Source organism: Chlorocebus sabaeus, chromosome 11 (assembly GCF_047675955.1).
Source record: "Chlorocebus sabaeus isolate Y175 chromosome 11, mChlSab1.0.hap1, whole genome shotgun sequence".
Taxonomy (NCBI): Eukaryota; Metazoa; Chordata; class Mammalia; order Primates; family Cercopithecidae; genus Chlorocebus; species Chlorocebus sabaeus.
Window position 1 is genome coordinate 25,967,500 of NC_132914.1, and position 22,677 is coordinate 25,990,176.

The 22,677-nt window shown below is 34.5% G+C and overlaps 1 protein-coding gene across 5 annotated transcripts in view; it reads right to left on the reverse strand.

Annotated features, from left to right (window-relative positions):
- Positions 1 to 109: 109 nt before the first annotated feature.
- Positions 110 to 22,677, reverse strand: part of KRAS (KRAS proto-oncogene, GTPase) — a 47,504-nt gene continuing 24,936 nt past the window's right edge. For 2 of the 5 annotated variants that reach the window (XM_007967962.3, XM_007967961.3), the window contains exons 3-6: positions 22,131 to 22,309; positions 20,516 to 20,675; positions 10,329 to 10,452; positions 110 to 4,734 (exon numbers count right to left, since the gene is read on the reverse strand). In XM_007967962.3, coding sequence (XP_007966153.1) covers positions 10,333 to 10,452; positions 20,516 to 20,675; positions 22,131 to 22,309 — 459 coding nt within the window. In that variant the 3' untranslated portion in view covers positions 110 to 4,734; positions 10,329 to 10,332. Of the gene's footprint in view, positions 4,735 to 6,970; positions 6,972 to 10,328; positions 10,453 to 20,515; positions 20,676 to 22,130; positions 22,310 to 22,677 lie in introns of all 5 variants that reach the window. The other 3 variants (XM_037990254.2, XM_007967963.3, XM_007967964.3) reach the window with 2 other exon arrangements.

Here is a 22,677-nt window from a genome sequence, read left to right on the forward strand (position 1 = left end):
GCTGCATAAAAAGATTCACTGGTATTCTATAGTGTCTATGGCTTATAAAGTATTCCATATCCATTTCGGGGCAAACAATTCAAATTCCATGAATAAACACACACTCATAGTCACTGTAACTATTTTTATTACATTACAATAATTAGGAGTAGTACAGTTCATGACAAAAATATTACAAATTTTAGATCACTTCACAGCACATACTCCTATAAACATTTAAAAGTTAATTTCAATTAAAAGAGTGGTCATTTTTAATGTTTGATATGACCAACATTCCTAGGTCAGCGCAACCAAATGATGGAAAACAACTGGATCACACTGCATATGTCCCACAAAAGAAAGCACAATGTACAAAATGTGCATGTTTCAGTTTACACTATACAAAAATAGTTAAAATACATTCCAGGTAAACATGTTACATTAAGAAATAGTACTAGTAAGAAATTGGCACTCAAAGGAAAAATGCAAAAAAGTATTTTCAACATGAAAACACAAGACAGTGGAATTGGAAACTTTCGGATAAAACATTGTAACCCAGTTAGCTCTATGTGGGTGTGGTGGGGAGAGATGGGCCCTCAACATTTCTGCAGATAACTTTTTTTTGCCCTAAATTCATCTAAATTACCTATCATTATCCCAAACAGGCACTTCAAACTATTAAACTAAAACACAGATCTTAATCTAGTTATGACTATTCTTCAAAGAACTCATGTATCTTTAGAAAGAAATTTTCATTTTCTGACAGACAGCTATCAGTTGTATGCTATTCAGTTTCTCAGTGCAGAATTCATGCTATCCAGTATTAACACAGAAGTTATTAAATAACTGCTGGGTTCTTAAAAACATTACTACATAATTATCAAGAATTCATTACTTTTTGACAAAGATTTCTATCTAAAAAAAAATCCCCTGACGTTATATACTGTTTGAAGAAAAAATGGTTAGAAGAAAAAAAAAAATCAATGGAATACAAATGAGATGAACTTGTACAAACTGTAACTTAACATGCCCCACAACATTTCTATGTATGTATTAGGACAAAATTGTGCAATGGTGGCAACAGTTTTGATAACCTATAAAAGTTAGGTTCTAAATTCCTATGCAGTGTGACTCAGTTAAATAGAGCCTAGAATGCCTATTTGGGAATATTCACTCAAATGATACAATATATGTGTGCTATATTCTTCCACAAACATGTTAATGCCTAAGACTATGTAATTTAGCTTTTAAAAAAAAAAAAAAAAAAAAAGAAACTTCAACAAGGATTTTTATCTTTAAGGCGGTATTAGATAACATTTATTTCTAGAATTCTCCCCCTTTAAAATCTCTACAAAAACAAATCTTTTGTTAAACCATTCAAAGTTCACATAAAGGTAATTACCACTACCTTAAAAAAAATGCCCATCTACATCAAAAATTCAAGAGGCCTAAATATCCCCTCATAAGCACTGCAGTTCCTGAAGTATGGCCATTTCTTTCTCTGTGTAGAAACAAGAGGTACTGTGTAAGTCTTAACACCCTATCCAAACAATGTTCCAAAGATCTGGAGTTTAGCATAGCAATTCAGAAATCATACTGATTTTTACATAGAAGTTTCCTTGTCTGTGAACTAGTTCAGGCACCTGTTTATTTGTACCCAGATAAAACTATTAATTTTTAAGTATATTTTAATTATTTATGCAGAGAAAACTGGAATATTACACATTTGGGAATTTCAATATGAATATCTGACATATACCTTAATGTGTACAGTAACTGTCTCAATAGAATCACATAGTTATGCCAAATTAAAAAAAACAATATAATCAAGTTTATTCCTTTAAACAATGAAGTGATTTACATAAAGTAGCTCGATCAAAGAGTTTCACTGGAATCATAGCAAAACAATTGTAGAGCAGGCACAGGGACCAAACCCCTCTTTGCAAAACTAAAATACGCACTGTGTTATCTCTGGGCCATAGGCTAAAAGCCTTACTCAGATAGTACAGACCACGCTAGCACTAGCTAAGGACCAGGATTATGTCTCTTGTTTGGGGATACCATATACCCAGTGCCTTGTGAAGTGACTGGCATCTGGTAGGCACTCAATAAATATTTGCTGAATAAATGAGTTCTGCAAAACAGCTTTATGAGGCTGAGGCGGGTGAATCACTTGAGGTCAGGAATTCGAGACCAGCCTGGCCAATAGGGTGAAACCCTCTCTCTCCTAAAACTACAAAAATTAGTCAAGTGTGGTGGCACATGCCTGTAATCCCAGCTACTCAGGATGCCAAGGCACGAGAATCGCTTGAACCTGGGAGATGGAGGTTGCAGTGAGCCGAGATGGCACCACTGCATTCCAGCCTGGGTGACAGAGTGAGACTCTGACACCAAAAAGAAAAAAAGAAAAAAAAAAAAAGCATTTCTGGTTACTAAAACAATGGAATGTATTACTGTTACCAGGAGTAGTCCTAGTTGTAGATTACCTTAGGAATTCTTTCAGTACTATCTTCATTAAATTCTCCTTCCACTGGATAGGGTTCTGTCTATTCATACCAGGTCTGAAAAATCCTACTGTCGTTAATGGATTGGGCAGCAGAGATATTCAAAGGATCGGCCACCACCTGAAAATTAGTGATTAGGTCAAATCCCATTATGGTATCTGTCAGATCCTCGAGTCCTGAGGAAGTAAGATATAGGGCATTTTGATGTGACTTAATGGGAAAACTTCATGGAGATATCCATAGCAGCAGTAAATCTTATGGTTAGGGGAATTAGAAGTATTAAAACTGCATCAAGTCATGGGGCATGTGGAAGGTAGGCAGGCAAGATGACACTAACATGGAAGGAGAGTCCTAAAACGAGAATGGATATTCCAATATAAACTTCACCTCTTGCACAATTTTGTCCAAGATTGGCACTGAAGATGGTGTAACATAGGTTAAAAAGTTACAGATTGTGCTGAGCTTGACAAATAAGTGTATCCTCATGTAAACGGAATATAAATCACATAGTTGTAACAAAACTGAGAGTTTGAGATGACTTCTTTTAACATGAAGAAATGGATAGTAAGTGATGTCCTCAAAATCAGAGTCCTAAAAGACAACTATCTAGAACCTAAGTCACCTTCTTCCTAGTCCAGTGATACTTTCACCTCACCATGGCATCTCATTTCATATATTTTAAAATAAGTAACATTTTAAATTTATCAAAAGGATTATTAATATTTATTTTTAAAGCATTCTTAAATATGGATCAGACTTGAAAAGTGTTTATGAAATGTTAATTTAACCAGTGTTAAGAGAACTAGCCAAACCTAGAGATTGTAAAACTTTTTCACTTTATTGTTTGAAAAAAAAATTAATGTCTTGGCACACCACCACCCCAAAATCTCTACTTTTGAGTTAATATTTAAAAGTAATTTTTAAAAAAGAGTTCATTTTCTTAAAAAACAAAAGCAATGCGCTTGATTTGTCAGCAGGACCACCACAGAGTGAGAATGTATCTTGTTGACGTATCCAGACTGTCCTAGTCCCTCCCCATTTTGACCAGCCAATGCATGACAACACTGGATGACCACGGGGACACAGTCCATGCTGTGAAACTCTCTATGAAAGCTCAAAGGTTCACACAGGGCCTGGCCATGCAACCTTGGTCTCTTCAACACCTACTAAGCTATAACTGGCCCAAATAATCTTTAATGTCACAAGCAGAATTAAAACTACCTTCAAAGACTGAAGTTGAAGAAAAGATTTAAAGTTATACTATGAAAGAGCAATCTGACACAGGGAGACTACATTTAATTCCTATGAGAATTTTTTATACATGTTAAAATTATTTCAATTATTATAAAAATTTAGTAGCATGTAAATATAGCCCCAAAATGGTTGCTATAATCCCCATTTCATACTGGGTCTGCCTTAACAGGAAAAGCTATTAGGAGTCTTTATAGGAATTTATCTAATGTGAAAAGGAAACGGCCTTATAATAGTTTCCATTGACTTGTAATTTTTTTCCATTTTTTTCTTTTTATAGAAAAAATATAATATTTTGGGGAGAGTGACCATGACTAATAGCAGTGGAAAGGGAGACAAAACCTTTGTGAACAGTGTAACTTTACATTCATCAGGGATGACAAACTATAGGACATGATGCCTAGAAGAATCATCAGGAAGCCCATAAATTTGTGTTCCCTCAATATTTCAGTAAAACCAATTAGAAAGTCTCAACTGAAATTATAATTAGTAATTAATCCATTTATGTGACTAGATAAAACACAGAATAGGGATGATTCAGAAGCTTCATTAATTTGTTTCACACCAACATTCACAATTGGTAAGAAAAATAAGAATTAATCAACTGCATGCACCAAAAACCCCAAGACAGAAATCTTAGGTATTCAGTTTCTTTTTCACAGGCATTGCTAGTTCAAAAACCAAAACTCTGGGAATACTGGCACTTAGAGGAAAAAAAAGCTTCCACTGTCATTTTAAAATAAGCATTTAAGGTAAAAGCTAACAGTCTGCATGGAGCAGGAAAAAAATTAGGTAATGCTAAAACAAATGCTAATAATTTAGTGTAATGTACAAAAATTACCACTTTTACTAGTATGCCTTAAGAAAAAAGTACAAATTGTATTTACATAATTACACACTTTGTCTTTGACTTCTTTTTCTTCTTTTTACCATCTTTGCTCATCTTTTCTTTATGTTTTCGAATTTCTCGAACTAATGTATAGAAGGCATCATCAACACCCTGAAATACATAAAAAGTATTAAAATGTGAATATATACGATGGCTTCATGTGTACAGGTAACAAATTTCCATTATTAATGGAAACAATATTAAGAAAGGATTTTTTATGTTTCTCTTCAGGCAACTGAATATATATTACATATGTCAGACTTTTAGAATTCCTAAGTCATCCGCATAGATGTCAGTATTATAAACAGGAACACTCAATATTCACAAAAGACAAGGATAACCAATGGCACAGAATTTTAAATAAGGTAATGACTTTTTCACAGGAGAACTTAATTTGCTATTTTTTCCACATTGGCAAACCTAAGTCACCAAAATCCAAATGCATGTGTGTGTGTGCACACTTAATTGTCCTTATGTTTGTGAACTTTAAATATAAGCCATGCAACTGTAAACTGTTTTCATAAGTCTTCACACACAGTAACAGTATTTGAGCTCTGGTTCTATACTTATGTAAAATCCATTGGATTTAAAAATTTACCAAGAAGTAAACAGTATTAGAACATCCTATTCCAATAAATTTATCAAGAAGTAAACAGTATCTAAACATATTATTTCAGTTTTCAAATAATATGTATTAAGGGATTAGTTTCAATTCATATTTATCATTAAGAAAAAGGTTTAAAGTGACCCCAATACAGGAGAATACCACTTAAAAAAACAAAAACAAAAACTAATACCTCAGATTTGTGGAGAAATTAGCTAAATCATTTGAAAGATCTTATAGTTTACCAATTTGGAGGAGATTCTCTCTTTATCCCATAAAGTTTTAATTTCTGTTTAATATATTAGGTATTCTAAAGCTTGCCATATAAAGCTAAATATCCTGTCTTCAAAGAGTTTAACAGTCATTGTGACCACCATCTATTTATGATTAAAGCAAAGTTATTTAAATTTAATGGCTAAAAATGATTTTAAGCCATAATAATTTTCAACCTAATAGTATACAATGTGAAAAATGGCACTCTCAAAGTGGTAGAAGAGATTTCAAACCTGCAATACTTAAATTATGCAAGATCCATACACAAGTCAATTCTTGTCATGTCTCCAATTAAAATAAAAAATATAAATAAAAGCAAAAAATGAAGAAAAAAATATGATTCTCTCTGTATTTTAAAGCCTGTTCAACTGAGTAGTAACTATAAGAAGCAAATCTGTTAACCTCACAGTACTTCCAAACCTAGACAGCAGAGGGAGTCTTAGAAACAAACACCCAACACATTAAGTTGTACAAATCAAGCCACTTTAAGAACAATAAAAACTGGGTTTTTACTCATTGTAATCCCTTCTGTTGAATATTATAAACTGTGTAAATAAATATATTATAAAAATTACATGTGTAAAAATATTCAAGTAATATTATCTTGAAATTAATTTAAAATGTTAAGTGGGCCAGGTACAGTGGCTCATGCCTGTAATCCCAATGCTTTGCGGGGCTGAGATGGGTGGATCACTTGAGGTGAGGAGTTTGAGACCAGCCTGGCCAACATGGTGAAACCCCTACTAGAAATACAAAAATTAGCTGGGTGTGGTAGCAGGTGCCTGTAATCCCAGCTACTCAGTAGGCTGAGGCAGGAGAATTGCTTGAACCCGGAGAGGCGGAGTGCTTTGCAGTGAGCTGAGATCGCACCACTGCACTCGACTGGGTGACAGAGTGTGACTCCGTCTCAAAGAAAAAGAAACAAAAAATGTTAAGTGGTATTTCTCTTTTACTGTACTACTAAGATTAAAAATATTTCAAAATAATAAAATTTGGAGCATGAACAATGAAAATTGGCTGCAGTTAGTGAATTTTCCTAATAGATCTGTAATTCAAGAAAGCGTGATCAATATTTTAAGAGAGGTAAACACAGAACGGGAATGAGAGGCTTGTCCACATTAAGCAAACAGCAGGATAAAAACCAGCATTATTTATTTGAGCACTAGTGAATAAATGTCTCCAGTAAAGTCCCCAAACTGCACTTACTGATGTTTCCCAGTCTCTAACATCATTACTGATACCACACAAACATATGCTTCCGTCTCTCCCAAAGGAGAAAGGAAAAGTGGTAAGAAATAATCTATCAGCAATACAATATCATCAAGGTTTGATTACATATATGTATGTGTATGTGTCCCTTCAGGCTAAACTCTTTAACACACAGAGGGGAAAATTTCCAATGATATAATAAAAATTATTCTGTAGCTTGCCAGCACTTGACAATTTACTTGACAGTTTAGAATCATAAACCCTTAGAATGTGATGGAATCTTAAAAGAGGATCTAATCTAACTCCCTTACCGTACTGCATGAATTAATTCCCTCTGATCACATCCTTATGTAATCTACTCCATTTCTACTACTTTTACAATGAAGAAAAATGCCAATGGTACTAAAATGGTAAAGCAGAAAACAATGAAAAACCATGTGATGGATACAGAGAAGACACATTTTATGGTGAAAACATAGAATTTGATAACATTACTTTCTAAGATTCTAACAAAGATTCTAGGCTTCTGTTGCACTGAACTCTACATCATCTTGTTAAAATTAAGTAATTTTGGCCTGGCACAGTAGCTTACACCTACAGTCACAGCAATTTGGGAGGCTGAGGCAGGAGAACTGCTTGAGGCCAGGAGTTTGGGACCAGCCTGAGCAACACAGCAAGAACCTGTCTCTATTTTTAAAATAAATAAATAAGTAAACAAACAGACAAATTAAGTAACTAATTTCAATCATGAAGGAAATGTCACAACCTACACAGAGCAATGAATTCTTTTTTTCTCTTATGAGAACTAATCATTCTCACACATACACATAAGTAGCCCAGTAATTATTTTGGTTACACATTATCTTTTTCAGGACTAAGAAAAGCTAATTTGTATATGTTTGTCATTGTTAAATGTTTGTTTATTTATTTGCTAGAGGTGGGGTCTCATTACGTTGCCCTGGCTGATCTTGAACTCCTGGCCTCAAGCAATCCTCGTGCCTTGGACTTCTAAAGTTCTGGAATTATAGGTGTGAGCCACTGGGCCAAAACTTTATTTTTACTTTTTTTTAGAGATAGAGTCTCTTTCTGTTGCCTTAGGCTACAGTGCCATGGCACCATCATAGCTCCCTTCAACCTCAAACTCCTGAGGTCAGGCAATCCTCCTGCCTCAGGCTCCCAAGCAGCTGATGCTACAGACTCACACACTACAGCCAGCTTGTCAAATAAATTTTTTTAAATTGCATTTCATTTAAAATTTTTAATTACCAAGTATACTTCTCTTTTACATAAATTACTTCCATGTGTACTGAAAAAAGAAGGAATCATCACATCAAACAACTGTGAGACATTCACTTACAGTCACTGTATAAAACATAATTTGTATAAATTAGAAATTTTAGAATAGTATATGCTTACACCTTTGTTTTAAATATAAATTAGAGCATAACACTTATTTCTTATTTTACTCTAAACAGTTCTATTTTTAAAATCATCTAATGGTGAGACAATAGGAGGAGAAAATAAAAACTTAAAACCACCACCTAAATCTGGTCATGGTACTGTTATTTAAAATGTGTTACTTTTCAAACTGCATTGTTAAATTTGCAGTATTTTAGAGGTTGTGGTAAAATTTAACATGCAAAATTGCTTTAATTGCAAAATACTGCTTTACACAATGATACTCAAAAACTATTAAGAGTTCATAAATTTCAATAAAAATTAATGCCAGTCATACTTTGTTTCCGAGTTTAGTAGATTAGTATGCCACATAATATCTTTTGGGATTGAGTCTACTATTCAAATGTGTATTTTATACTTTTGTGAAATACCTAAAATTCATATAAAGAACACCAACTTGTAATAAATATAATAAATGATATGCTAGTTTTTGAAAATTGTAATTTCATTGCCTATTAAGAACATGATATATTACAAACAATATGCATCCAAAGCTTAAGCTTCGCCATGAACTTTACGATACCTAGTGAAGTATTTTCTTAGCAAGACAGAGTTTTTAATATGGGTTGGTTTAGAAATGAAAATGAGAATTCCACACAATAAATATTTACGGGGTAGTTACTATGTGCCAGGAACCTTACTAGGCAATGGGCGTGCAAAGATTAAAAATATGTAATTCTGGCTAAGATTTTGCTGTCAAATAATATAGGAATGAAACAGAAGAGGTTATTTCAACATAACATGGGAAGCATATAATAGCTAAGAATAGTATTCTGGGAATACGCAGGAAGGGCTCCATGCCTAGTCTAAGGGTTTCAAGAAAGATTTTTAAAGAGTAGGAGACTGGGGAATCATGAGAGTGTTAGCTAATTAGTAAGACTACGGATAAAAATACTGGCATTCCAAACAAGAGCCAAGACTCAAACTCAAGGGAAGGTAAGAAATAACATGTTATTTATTTATAGAAGAACAAAAGAAATTCAGGCAAGATGAAGTTTTTAGATATAAGACCAAAAAAGAGCTGGAGTGGTGGGAAGGTAGTAAGGACTATCTGCGACATGCTGTGGAACATGAGATTTTATTCTATAGCTAAAATGCCTTTTTTTTTTTTTTTTTTTGAGACGGAGTTTCACTCTTGTTGCTCAAGCTGGAGTGCAATGGTGCAATTTCGGCTCACTGCAACCTCCGCCTCCCAGGTTCAAGTGATTCTCCTGCCTCAGCCTCCCGAGCAGCTGGGATTACAGGCATGTGCCACCACGCGCGGCTAATTTTTTGAATTTATTGTAGAAACAGCGTTTCACCATGTTAGCCAGGCTGGTCTCGAACTCCTGACGTCAGGTGATCGCCTGCCTCGGCCTCCCAAAGTGCTGGGATTACAGGCATGAGCCACCGCGCCTGGCTGAAAATGACATTTATTTAAAGTGTATCTCCCTGGTTGCACAATGAATGATGGCAGCAACTGGTAAATCAAATAGGAGGTTCTAACAGTCGAACAAGAAATGATAGGGGCCTGAACTAATGATGACATAAAAGACACACAATGTAACGTCACAGGAATTTGTGGATACTTCCAAATGGGGGACCAGGCGGAAAAGAGGGCAGTAGGAGTCATCCTAAAATTCCCAAGTTTCTCATTGGGATAAGAAAGTGCTGTGCTGCTGATGCCACTGAGCTGGAGAACTTAGGCAGAAGAATGCTTATTTGCTTGTAAAATATCCAAAAGAAAAAACACATTTAAGAGTGGCTTTCTCCCACCTTCTGGACCATTCAGTATTACTGTTCTCTACTATCTCTCATATTTTTTTCTCCCTACATAACAACAACAAAAAAAAAAAGCTGCTTATTATCTCAAAACTTGAGTATGATTTCCCTTAAAAATAAAGGTAAATATCAGTTCCCAAATATTTAGTTTACTTAAGACTCATTAAATCATTAGACTTTATGCCAAATATGGATTAGTCTACTACAGCCATCAAAATTGTCTCAATTATAATTCCCACTAGATTAAAAATAAATGTATTAAGTATGGAAACAAGTTTCTTATCTTTTAATACTTCAAGTTAGAATACTACACCTAAGTAGTTCTAAAGTGGTTGCCACCTTGTTACCTTTAAAAGATATCTGCTTTCTGCCAAAATTAATGTGCTGAACTTAAACTTACCAGATTACATTATAATGCATTTTTTAATTTTCACACAGCCAGGAGTCTTTTCTTCTTTGCTGATTTTTTTCAATCTGTATTGTCGGATCTCTCTCACCAATGTATAAAAAGCATCCTCCACTCTCTGCATTGTAAAACACAACTTCTTTAAAGTTTGTTTCATTGGTAAGAGTAATTTACTGGGACAGCCATGTGCAAGAAGTTTGAGATTATGAGCTTGAGATTTTTTTTTTTTTTAAACAGACATCAGACTGTTTGAATAAAACTGAGGATGCAGTTTTAAAATATGGGCTAGAATCCTGGTTTGTTCTTAAAAGTCAGTTTTGTTTTCTAATGGAATTAAATTTAAAAATTTTTAAATTAGGAATTAGGAGAGATTATGACAAGCCTAAACACATTTATTAGCATCTGTTTGTCAATTAATGCAACCATTTTAGTTTGCTAGTCTTGGAATTAAAGCCTAAACTGAAGTTAGCTTTAAATTACTTATTTGACTTAGGGAAAAAGTGATTTATGTACTACTGATTCCCACACCTTCCCCCAGGGGAGAATGAGAAGAAAAATGGTAAAATATGGACGTGCAACCTTTGTTAAAAAACAACAAAAACATAAAAGAATATCAAAATAAAGATGAGTCAAGAAACTGGAATCTTGAGTTTTATTTTAAATTTTAACACCTTCCAATCTATTTCCAGGGTCTACAAGTGAAGCTGAGACTGGGTCTTCTGTACATGTTTAACTACATTATTAAATTAAAATCTTGAGAGCTGCTTACCATAATATAAAAACATCATGAATTAAAGGACACACACAAAATAGGAGCATTTTGTATCCTTACTACAAGCTCTTTTTTGTTGTTTTTTTTTTTTTTGTTTTGTTTTAGAGACAGGGTCTCACTGTGTTGCCAGGATGGAGTGCAATGGCACGATCATGACTGCAGCCTCGACCTCCCAGGCTAGGTGATCCTCCTGCCTCAGCCTCTCAAATAGCTGGGACTACAGGCAAGCACTACCACACCCGACTGATTTTTGTATTTTTTGTAGAGACAGGGTTTTGCCATGTTGCCGGGGCTGGTCTCAAACTCCTGAGCTCAAGTCATCCGCCCACCTTGGCTTCCAAAGGGCTGGGATTACAGCCATGAGCCACCAAACCTGGCCTTACTACAAGTCTTAAAAATAATTTTTAGAACAGTGTTCAATCATACTGGCTTTGTACCTTCTATTCTAATTTACATACTCTTAAAAGAGTTTTTCCTGCTTAAGCCTATGATAAGAAAGCTATGACAACAGGAACAATCATATACTGGCCATATGGAGATAAAAGTTTTTAATCTTTTCCAATCTAGAAAATTAGGCAGTCGTCAAAGGGGAAAAGGGCTTCCTTAACTATGCTGCTAGTTTGTTCAGAAAAGCATACCATCAAAGTAGGAGCACAGAGAAATGCACAGAAATATTAAACTATATGTAGTGCAAATTAAAAGATGTAATATTGTGTTTATTCTTCTAAAAGGTAGGTAAATATTTTTTGAAGCTGGTATATTTTACTCCACATTTAATTTTAAGGGAATTCTATTCTTTTATCTTAAAATTAAGAATGAATTGCCTAATTTGGGGATTGGCATACATATTTTAACTTTCTGAGATCCGTAACATCAATGTTTCTACTGAACCAAATGTAACAAAGTGGACCTAGCACCTAAAAAGTTAATATATCACAAGTACCATTTGTAGTTTTAAACTCAATCACACACAGAGAATTGGCAACTAAGTATTAGCTGAAGTCAACCAATGGCTAGGGCTTAATTTTTGCACACAGAAGTCATCTGTATATCTACTGCCTGCAGTAGTTACACACCTCAATTCTTTAAGGCATACTAATTTTTAGAAATCTCAGAAGTGTATTAAGAACTGCTTTAGTAAAGTACAGAAATTTACCTCTAAAGTCAAACTTTAATTTAAAATTCATAATGTTAAGTTTCAGTTCAAAAAGCAGGCATTTAAGTAACGTGATTATATATTAAAATGCGTATCTCAAGTCATTAACATATACCATCCAGTCATATATTTCTATTTAATAATGAAAATCATTATATTCTAAGAATATTTTTATTTTTAATGGAATCAATTTAGTCAACTAGTTTGCTAAGCCAAGTATAAATACAAATTTTCAACTACCTTTTTGGCACTTTAAATTAGATACCTACTTACACCTGTATATAAAAGATTTTAAGTGTCAGGTGTGGTGACTCATGCTTTAGTACCAGCATTTTGAGAGGGCAAGAGATGCCAGGAGTTTGAGACCTCATCTCTACTAATAAATTAGGCATGTTGGCATGAGCCTGAAGCCCCAGCTACTCAAAAGGCTGAGGCAGGAGGGTTGCTTGGGCCCAGGAGTTTGAGGCTTCAGTGAGCTATGACTGCACCATTGCACTTCAGTCTGAGCAACAGAACAAGATGCTGTCTCTAAAAAAAAAATTTTTTTAATCGTTTTACAGTTTATATTTATCATTAACCCTCAAAAGGAAAGGGTTTATTTTTACCTTTGTCTTCAAAATATTATGTATCCAAAATTTTCATTAATAAGTGACATAAATAAAGGTACTGAAATAACTTTGTAGCATGTAAAATGTAAAGCATGAGCTCTGTAAGATATTTTCACAAATGATTCTCTTTCAATTTGAAAATCAATGTAAAAAATTTAAAAATACGTATATACATATGCACACACAAACCAGGTAAAAGCTCATATTTTCATAAATTTTCTAAGAATGTTAACTTCTATTCCTGTTTAAAAAAAAAAAAAAAGTTATAAGGTCAATGTAGAAGAACCAAAACATACTATGAAGGAGAAAAACAGTATTGGTCCTCTACTAATTTAGCAGAAGCAAATTTTGATTTTAACTTATTTCTAAAATCAGTTTGAATGTGTCTACTTTTGCAGCGTCAGCATCCCCACCACCAATAGTGAAATACATGATTTTTGTTTCCAGCAATGCAGAGAGAGAATTGGAAGCCAATAATTAAAAAGAAGAGATTATTATCCACAACCAAGAATTCAGTGTCAGGACCTCAGTGGTTCATATAATTAACAGCACAGGGTGACTTTTTCTATTTCTTAGTTTTAGTAATGAGAAATTTAGGTTTTAGAGTATCAGTTATTTACCACAGTTTTTCAGACTTAGTTATTTCTTCATAATATGCTTTAAAGTCATACTGACATCAAGAGAACATGAGAACATTATCCTTGTGTACACTGTAAACCACTGGCACTGGCTCTTATTTTTTAAAATGCATACAGTATATACCTATGAAACAAAGCACTGGTTTTTCACATTCCAAAATTTGTAGATAATTTTTAAAGATAAAATATAGCTGAGACAGATATTTAATACCCACTGACTACTCACTAAGCTCTTAAGTGGCACACAATGATTTTTCTGAGAATAGGACTTGTTGCCACATATACTCATTTTGTGTTTTTTGTTTTTGTTTTTTAACTTTTTCTTTTTTTTTTTTTCTTTTGAGATGGAGTCTCGCTCTGCTGCCCAGGCTAGACTGCAGTGGTGCGATCTTGGCTCACTGCAACCTCCACCTCTGGATTCAAGCGATTCTCCTGCCTCAATCTCCCAAGTAGCCAGAACTACAGGCATGCACCACCACGCCCAGCTAATTTTTGTATTTTTAGTAGAGGGGGGTTTCACCATATTGCCCAGGCTGGTCTCAAACTCCTGACCATGTGATCTGCCTGCCTCAACCTCCCCAAGTGGTAGGATTATAGGCATGAGCCACTGCGCCCAGCCTACTTTTGTTTTTATACACATATACTCATTTTCAAATGTCACTTATTGAACTTTAAGAACAACTGAAAATACGTGGGAATAAAAGTATACAACTTTAAATACGTAAATTTTTTAAAATCAAGAGACTGACGACATTTTCAACTCAACTATTATCTGAAAACATACTTGTGAGGCCATGGAAACAAAGCACTCCATAAAGAGAAAGAACCGTTAACCAGAAGTATTCTAAATCTTGCTAGGCTATGCTTTTACTAAGAGATTTTGTTTAAGTAAGTTTTTGTTCCTGTTGAATCTGCAAATTCTTGCAAAACTCTGTCAAGGAAACAACACACCAAATACCCTAACTATATACAGATGCAAGACTACCAGCCTTCTGGGGCAGAAGGGCATGGAGGAACAATCTGTATTCTAAAACCCAACTGTGTGCATCCCTGACTTTCTCAAGAAACCTTGCCACCCACAGCCTATCTCATGTACTATTGAAATGCAGAAAAACCACTACTTGGGAGACTACCATGGTGCACACCAAGTGCACAGTAACTGTTCTGTCAATTTTTAACTCATAAAAAGCTAAAGTGCAAAATATTGATCTCATGTAGGCAAACTCAACTACTATTAAACAGAGACATAGCACATAAGGAGGTTGTATTGCAAAGCCTTCTTTAATGGAGTTCTTCTAACAATTAATTTAAATACCTAGAAATTAACAACAAAACCAGGAAATTAATCACTCAACATTTTTAGGTTCGTAAAACTAATTTTCACATTATACTTAAATTGAGACCCCCAGAAAGCAAAAAAGCCAGATGAGTAACAGATACCCCGAAGACTCTGCTTCTGTCATTCACCTTACTGAACCTTCCCACTTTTGATTTTAGCAGACTGGAAAATACACAATTCTCATGGTGTCAATGTTTCAATTTTGACAGCTTTTGCCAACATGGCCATGCACTGTCCAAAGGGACCAGGAAAATGTGTCAACAACCCAGATAAATGTGAACTAGGTAACAGTCCTTATACACTAGGAACATAAGGACCACACAATGTACTAGCAGAAAATAACTCTATTTGCCTTTCAGATATGGACTGAACTGAGTGTAAAGAATATGTAAGGCATTATATTCTAGTCAAGTAATTAGCTTTTTAAAATTATAAGTTATTAACTTGGTAAAAATACATATTCTGCAATTCTTGTCTTAAAAAGTACACCTGGGCACAGTGGCTCACGCCTGTAATACCAGCACTTTGGGAGGCCGAGGCAGGTGGTTCACGAGGTCAAGAGATTGAGACCATATTGGCCAACATGGTGAAACCCCGTCTCTACTAAAAATACAAAAATTAGCTGGGCGTGGTGGTGTGCGCCCATAGTCTCAGCTACTCAGGAGGCTAAGGCAGGAGAATTGCTTGAACCCAGGAAGTGGAGGTTGCAGTGAGCCAAGATCATGCCACTCCACTCCAGCCTGGCAACAGAGTGAGACTCTGTCTCAAAAAAAAAGAACAGAACAGAAAAAAAAAGGTACTAGGGGCCAGGCACAGTGGCTCACGCCTGTAATCCCAGCACACTGGGAGACTCAGATGGGAGGATCACTTGAGGTCAGGAGTTCAAGACCAGCCTGGTCAACATGGCAAAACCCCGTCTCTACTAAAAATACAAAAATTAGTCAGGCGTGGTGGCGCATGCCTGTAGTCCCAGCTGCTCAGGAGGCTGAGGCACAAGAATCGCTTGAACCCAGGAGGAGGTTGTTGCAGTGAGCCAAGATCCTACCACTGCACTCCAGCCTGGGTGACAGAGGGAGACTCTGCCTCAAAAAAAAAAAAAAAAAAAAAAAAGAGTACTAGGGTAAAATCTCTATTTCCTTTTCATGAAATACATAAGTTTTACTTTAAGATTATTAAGGTTAGCCTGTAAAATACAAAGGTTTAACCTAACTTCTAGTATCTAATCAAACACTAAAGTTACCCAGAGAATTAGGAATCAGTATACTACAGCCCATAGGCCAAATGCAGCAACAGCTTTTTTTTTTTTTTTGAGACGAGTCTCGCTCTGTCGCCCAGACTGGCTTGATCTTGGCTCACTGCAGCCTCTGCCTCTTAGATTCAAGCAATTCTATGGCCTCAGCCTCTTGAGTAGCTGGGAATACAGGCACCCACCACTATGCCTGGCTAATTTTGGTATTTTTAGTAGAGACGGGGTTTCAACCACGTTGGTCAGGCTGGTATCGAACTCCTGACCTCAGGTGATGGGCCCACCTCGGCCTCCCACCTCATTTCTGGGATTGCAGGCATGAACCACAGCGCACGGCCAGCCTATTTTTATACTATGCACAAGCTAACAATTATTTTTGCATTTTAAAGGGTTAAAATTTAAAAAAAAAAATGCAACAGATACCACTTGTGGCCCTCAAAGCCTAAAACATTTACTATCCTGGCCCTTTACAGAAAATAAGTTTGCCAGCCTCTAATTTACATAGATGAGAACTTCTAAATGAATGTTTTATTCCTTTAACCTGAATATAATTTTTTGGGAGTGCTTATTTAGTCTCATGATCAAGACCCCAAAAATTAGGGCATAAAACTTGCTCATAAAATACAACAAAGATATGCACACTAATTTTGTTTAAAAAACAAATAAGGGCTGGGCGCGGTGGCTCATGCCTGTAATCCCAGCACTTTGGGAGGCCGAGGGGGGTGGATCACAAGGTCAGGAGATCGAGGTCATCCTGGCTAACACGGGAAACCCCATCTCTACTAAAAATACAAAAAATTAGCCAGGCGTGGTGGTGGGCGCCTATAGTCCCAGCTATTTGGGAGGCTGAGGCAGGGGAATGGCGTGAACCCGGGAGGCAGAGCTTGTAGTGAGCCGAGATCGCGCCACTGAACTCCAGCCTGGGCAACAAAGCGAGACTCTGTCTCAAAAAAAAAAAAAAAAAAAAAAAAAAAGAATAAATAAATAAGCTGAATAACAGATAAGTAACAAAATACTCTGCAGAAAGGAGGGCTTGACATTTCACCAGTAACTGGAGATGTAAGATTTATTAAAATTTCCGTATTTCATTTTATAATCTCTACAGTTACTTGGAATAGCTCTTTAAAGTCTTCCAGAAGCATGCAAATATCAAATTAATTTCAACAGAGGAAGATTAATAGACTTTTGAAAGGCAAATTAATTTCTAGGCAAATCAACAAGTCCATTTAATAATAAAAGGAAATCAAAGAATAGAAATTAAATATCTAATTTATAGTTTAGCAACATAAATTATATAATAACATCAGTGAAACAGGATATAAAAGAAAGGCTGAGTGCTCTGTTAAGGAGTACAAGTATTCTTTTATACTACATCCCTCCATATTTTAATTAGATGATCCACATATAAATGTCTACAAAGCAAATTTAAGTTCCTCTACTTACATATTATATACCTTCCAAAAAACAAATCAAAACAAAAAACCCAAGACCACAGAACTGTAAAAAACCTAAAAATCTCTTATAAAAGGAAGCCAGATAGTTTTCTGATCAAATATGAATGCTATGTTGTATTAAAGTATTAAGGTCAAATAGCAAGAACCAATTAGTACTTCTGAGGTAGTAATCATACAATCACCAAAAAGGAGACACAGCTATTTTAGGATCTTATCAAATGAGAAGTGGACAGCAAAAAAGTGGGACTAACAAGACTCTTTTTATGTCCTCTACTGCTTTTCTACTCAAAGTATGGTCCAAGTACCAAGAAAAATACCACCTGGGAGCTTGTCAGAAATGCAGACTCAATCCCAACCTAAACCTTCTGAATTAGAATCTGGATTTTAATAAGCCCAGCTGATTTGTATGCATAAGAAAATATAAGAAGCACTTCTTTGCTGCAACCCCTTAAAATATTATGCAAAGTCTCTTAAATTTTTTTTGTGTGTGTGAAATGTAGGCTAATATGTTCAGTAGTATGAAAAGCATCTTTTAAAAGTTATAAGTAAAGCAAATATAGTAAAACAACAATGGTAGAATCTAGGTAGTATATTTGCAAATGTTTTAAATACAACTTAATTTTGTATTTGAAAATGTTTCATACGAAAACGTTGGAAGAAAAAGTAACAAATCATGTATTCTCAGTATCTTCTGTCCTAAGAAAAATCAAGGAGACTGGTTATAGAAGACCAGTAAAAAGAAAAACAAAAACAAAGCCTCTTCCTAGTCTTTAGAACATAGAAATGGATTTAAGTGAAATCTTAATTCCTCTAAAGTAAAGTGATATGATATATACCAATTTTAACCTATAAATGAGTTTTTAGTAAAACTGCCAGAGAAATTTGTATACTGGTCAAACTAGAGAAATTTAGTTTTTAATCCCCCAAAAATGACTTGAAGTAGAATTTTTTTCTTTACTATGTATCAAATTCGTATAACTAGGAAGAGGTACATATGCTCTCCTACTAGGGAAATATAACATATATATTAGCTGGATAATGATTTACATTTATATTTTTGCACCTTTATAAAATTTGATAAACTTCTAGAATGCTTGTTTTTATATGTTTAACAATGTAAAAGTTGTTCATCAATTTTTTTTAACTCCTAGCATTACAGAAATTCTACAAAACTGGTTTTCTAGGCTCACAGGTAAATGTAACCAGAAAAAGCCCTAAACAAACTTATGGAATATAGATGGATCAATTTCTTAGTACAGTCATGTGCCACATGACATTTTGGTCAACAATAGATTGCATATGTGATAGTGGTCCCATAAGATTATAATGGAGTTTAAAAGTTCCTATTGCCTAGTGATGTTATAGCCATCCTAACATTGTAGCACAACACATTACTCACGTGTTTGCGGTGATGCTGGTGTAAACAAACTTACCACACTGCCAGTTGTATAATGGTACAACACCTACAATTATACACCATACTTAATACTTGATAATGGTAATAAGTGACTATTACTGGTTTATGTATTTACTATACTATTTATTGTTATTTTAGTGTACTCCTTCTATTTACTTTAAAAAAAAAAAAGTTAACTATAAACAGCCTTGGATAGGTCCTTCAGGAGGTATTCCAAAAGTTATTATAGGAGATGACAGCTCCATGTGTGTTACTGCCCCTGAAGACCTTTCCAGTGGGACAAGATGTGGAAATGAAGACAATGATATTGATGGTCCTGACCCTGTGTAGGCCTAGGCTAATGTGCATGCATGTCTTAGTTTTTAGTAAGAAAGTTTAATGAGTAAAAAAAAATAAAAAAATTTAAATATGGAAAAAAACTTATTACAGAATAAGGATACAAAGAAAGAAAAATTTTGTATAGCTGTATAATGTGTGTTTTAAGCTGTATTACAAAAGTCAAAATGTTAGGAAAACTTTAAAAGTTTATTTAAAAAGTTACAGTAAAGTAAGGTTAATTTATTACTGAACAAGAAATTAAAAAAAAATAAACTTAGGGTAGCCCAAGTGTACATTTATACACACAAAATTTACCATTGTGTTAACAATTGCCTGTAGTCATTACCACAGTTACACACCGTACAGATTTGTATCCCTGGGGCAAGAGACTGTACTATATATCCCAGGTGTATAGTAGGTTATACCACCAAGGTTTGTGTAAGTATACTCTATGATGTTTGCACAATGACAAAATCACCTAACAATGTATTTCTTAGAAAGTATCCCTGTCATTAAGAGACATATGACTATATATAACAATTAATTCCTTCCTATCTTTATGTATTCATTTCCTGCATGTTAAACTCTTCATATAAACAGGTTAAATAACACTAACTGAAATTATTTTATTTTACCTAAAGAAAAAGTCATTTTTAAAACAAAGATGATTTTTGAAACAAAATTCCCTCTGACAACAATTTTTGTCAGAAAAATGCATTAAATGAATAACAGAATTTCTATTTGCTTTCTGGGTATTTTCTTTCTTTAATGAGACCTTTCTCCAAAAATAAACATATCCTCAAAAAAATTCTGCCAAAATAAAATTCTTCAAATGCAACAACATTTAACCTAGAAACACGACATAATGGTTTAAAAGTACTACTGAAATAGAAAATTCAAAAATGAGTTGCCCTGTTCTTTGTGTGTGTGTGTATATATATGTGTGTATATACACAACAGTGGGGAAAAAAATCCCCACATCTCTTGAATTCTAAATGTTAACATGTGCTCAGAATTGAAGAGAAATTTTCAACGTAGAAAGAAACCAAAGCCAAAAGCAGTATCAAGGACACTGTAAGAAGCAATGCCCTCTCAAGAGACAAAAACATTTACTAAATACATATTGTTTTATTTCCTAGTATAGCATAATTGAGAGAAAAACTGATACATTAAACGACATAACAGTTAGGATTTTGCAGAAAATAGATCTGTATTTATTTCAGTGTTACTTACCTGTCTTGTCTTTGCTGATGTTTCAATAAAAGGAATTCCGTAACTTCTTGCTAAGTCCTGAGCCTGTTTTGTGTCTACTGTTCTAGAAGGCAAATCACATTTATTTCCTACTAGGACCATAGGTACATCTTCAGAGTCCTTAACTCTTTTAATTTGTTCTCTGGGAAAGAAAAAAAAGTTATAGCAGAGGCATCAGTAACACAAGTATCTTTCAAAACCTGTCCATAACTTTTGTCATAAAATTTGGGTGAAAGAAAACAGTGTAATTCCTGGTTTCCACTATACCAAATTTTCCTTCCTTCCTTTACTAATTATTTTTTTCTTTACCTTTTTAAAGAGAAACCTTGTCTCTCTCTCACAAGATCAAATACCTAGTAGTAAAACTATAACCTAATAGGTTAATATGCAGGTAGATCATAATAGTAAAACAGAAACTACTGAAAAATTCTAGACCCAAAGTGCTATATAACAGACTATAATTTTAGAAACATATGTTAAATGTGTAAAGATAAAAAATATTTTTACAAAAACCTGAATTAAAGCATTAACATAATTTTCATATTACTGTCTCAAAAAACAAAGTTGACAAGTAGATTTTGATTTCTAGGTAGAAAACGCTGAAGTTACTACACCACTTATTCCATTAAAAGCCCTTCTACATGTTAATCATTTTCAATATAACAAGTGCATAAACTCTAAATTTGGGGTGAAATTATATTCCCTCACAATTTTAGGTGACTTTCAAAGATGCAGCACAAAAGAAGGAGCAGAGCAGACAACAGAGTCAGAATTGGCTCAAATTCCCAGTTCCTCCACTATTAGCTGGGTAAGCTTGGATAATAGAGGTGAAATTTGGTAACTCCTCTATAAAAATACTACCACTACCACCCACCCGAATGTCTTCTGCTCTATTACTAGACTACACAGTAAACATGCTGTAACAATGTTCTTAAGTAAAATGTTAAACTTCTTATAACTAAGGCTAACTCATTATTACATGACATAGCCAATGAGTAATTTATTTGCTTAATATGTAGTTTTAGGAAAACTAAACCCTCAAAGAAGCAGAATATAAAATAGTACAATAATGATTATTTTAATAGTTTTATGCAGCTTTGTCAGATTTAAGAAAACTGTAATGCCCGAATTCTTCAATCTTTCAAAACTTTTATTTTTTAAAATGTATAATGCCACTCTTTATCCAATCCAGGCAATTCTACACTATACACATGATTGCTTTTAAGAATGTTAAAGTAACACCATCTCAAATCACCTTTTCATATTCTTTTTTATGGTTTTCCTTTTTAATGATGCATCTAAAAAGTTTAAAGTCTTGCTTTTTCAGTGTAGTAGAGTCAAGAGTACAGGAGGTTCTGGAGTCAAACAGGCCTAGGTTTGAATCCCAGCACACCACTACTGATGCAGTCCGGAGTAAGCTACTCCACTGCTCTAATCCCCCAAGAACTTCATTTATAAAGCAGGGATATTACCTACCTCACAAAAATTATTTTAATATTTTTATTAGATATTATATGCATGGCATTAGCAAAGACTCAATAAATAAAAACTATAATTACTCCTTAATGTCAACTTACTATATTCAATTTAAACCCACCTATAATGGTGAATATCTTCAAATGATTTAGTATTATTTATGGCAAATACACAAAGAAAGCCCTCCCCAGTCCTCATGTACTGGTCCCTCATTGCACTGTACTCCTCTTGACCTGCTGTGTCGAGAATATCCAAGAGACAGGTTTCTCCATCAATTACTACTTGCTTCCTGTAGGAATCCTGAGAAGGGAGAAACACAGTCTGGATTATTACAGTGCACCTTTTACTTTAAAAAAGGTGTTATATACAACTCAACAACAACAAAAAATCCAATTTAAAAACGGGCAAAGGACTTGCCAAAGACAGTGCTCCAAAGATGACGGACAAATGGCCACTAAGCACCTGAAAAGCTGCTCAACATCATCAATCGTCAGGAAAATAAAATCAAAACCATGAGATGCTACCACATACCCGTTAGAATTGGCTATTAATAAAAAACAAAACAAAAACCCTCAAAAAACGGAAAATAAGTGTTAGCAAGGATACAGACACTGAAATCTTTGTGCATTGCTGGTGGGAATGTAAAATGGTGATGCCATTGTGGAAAA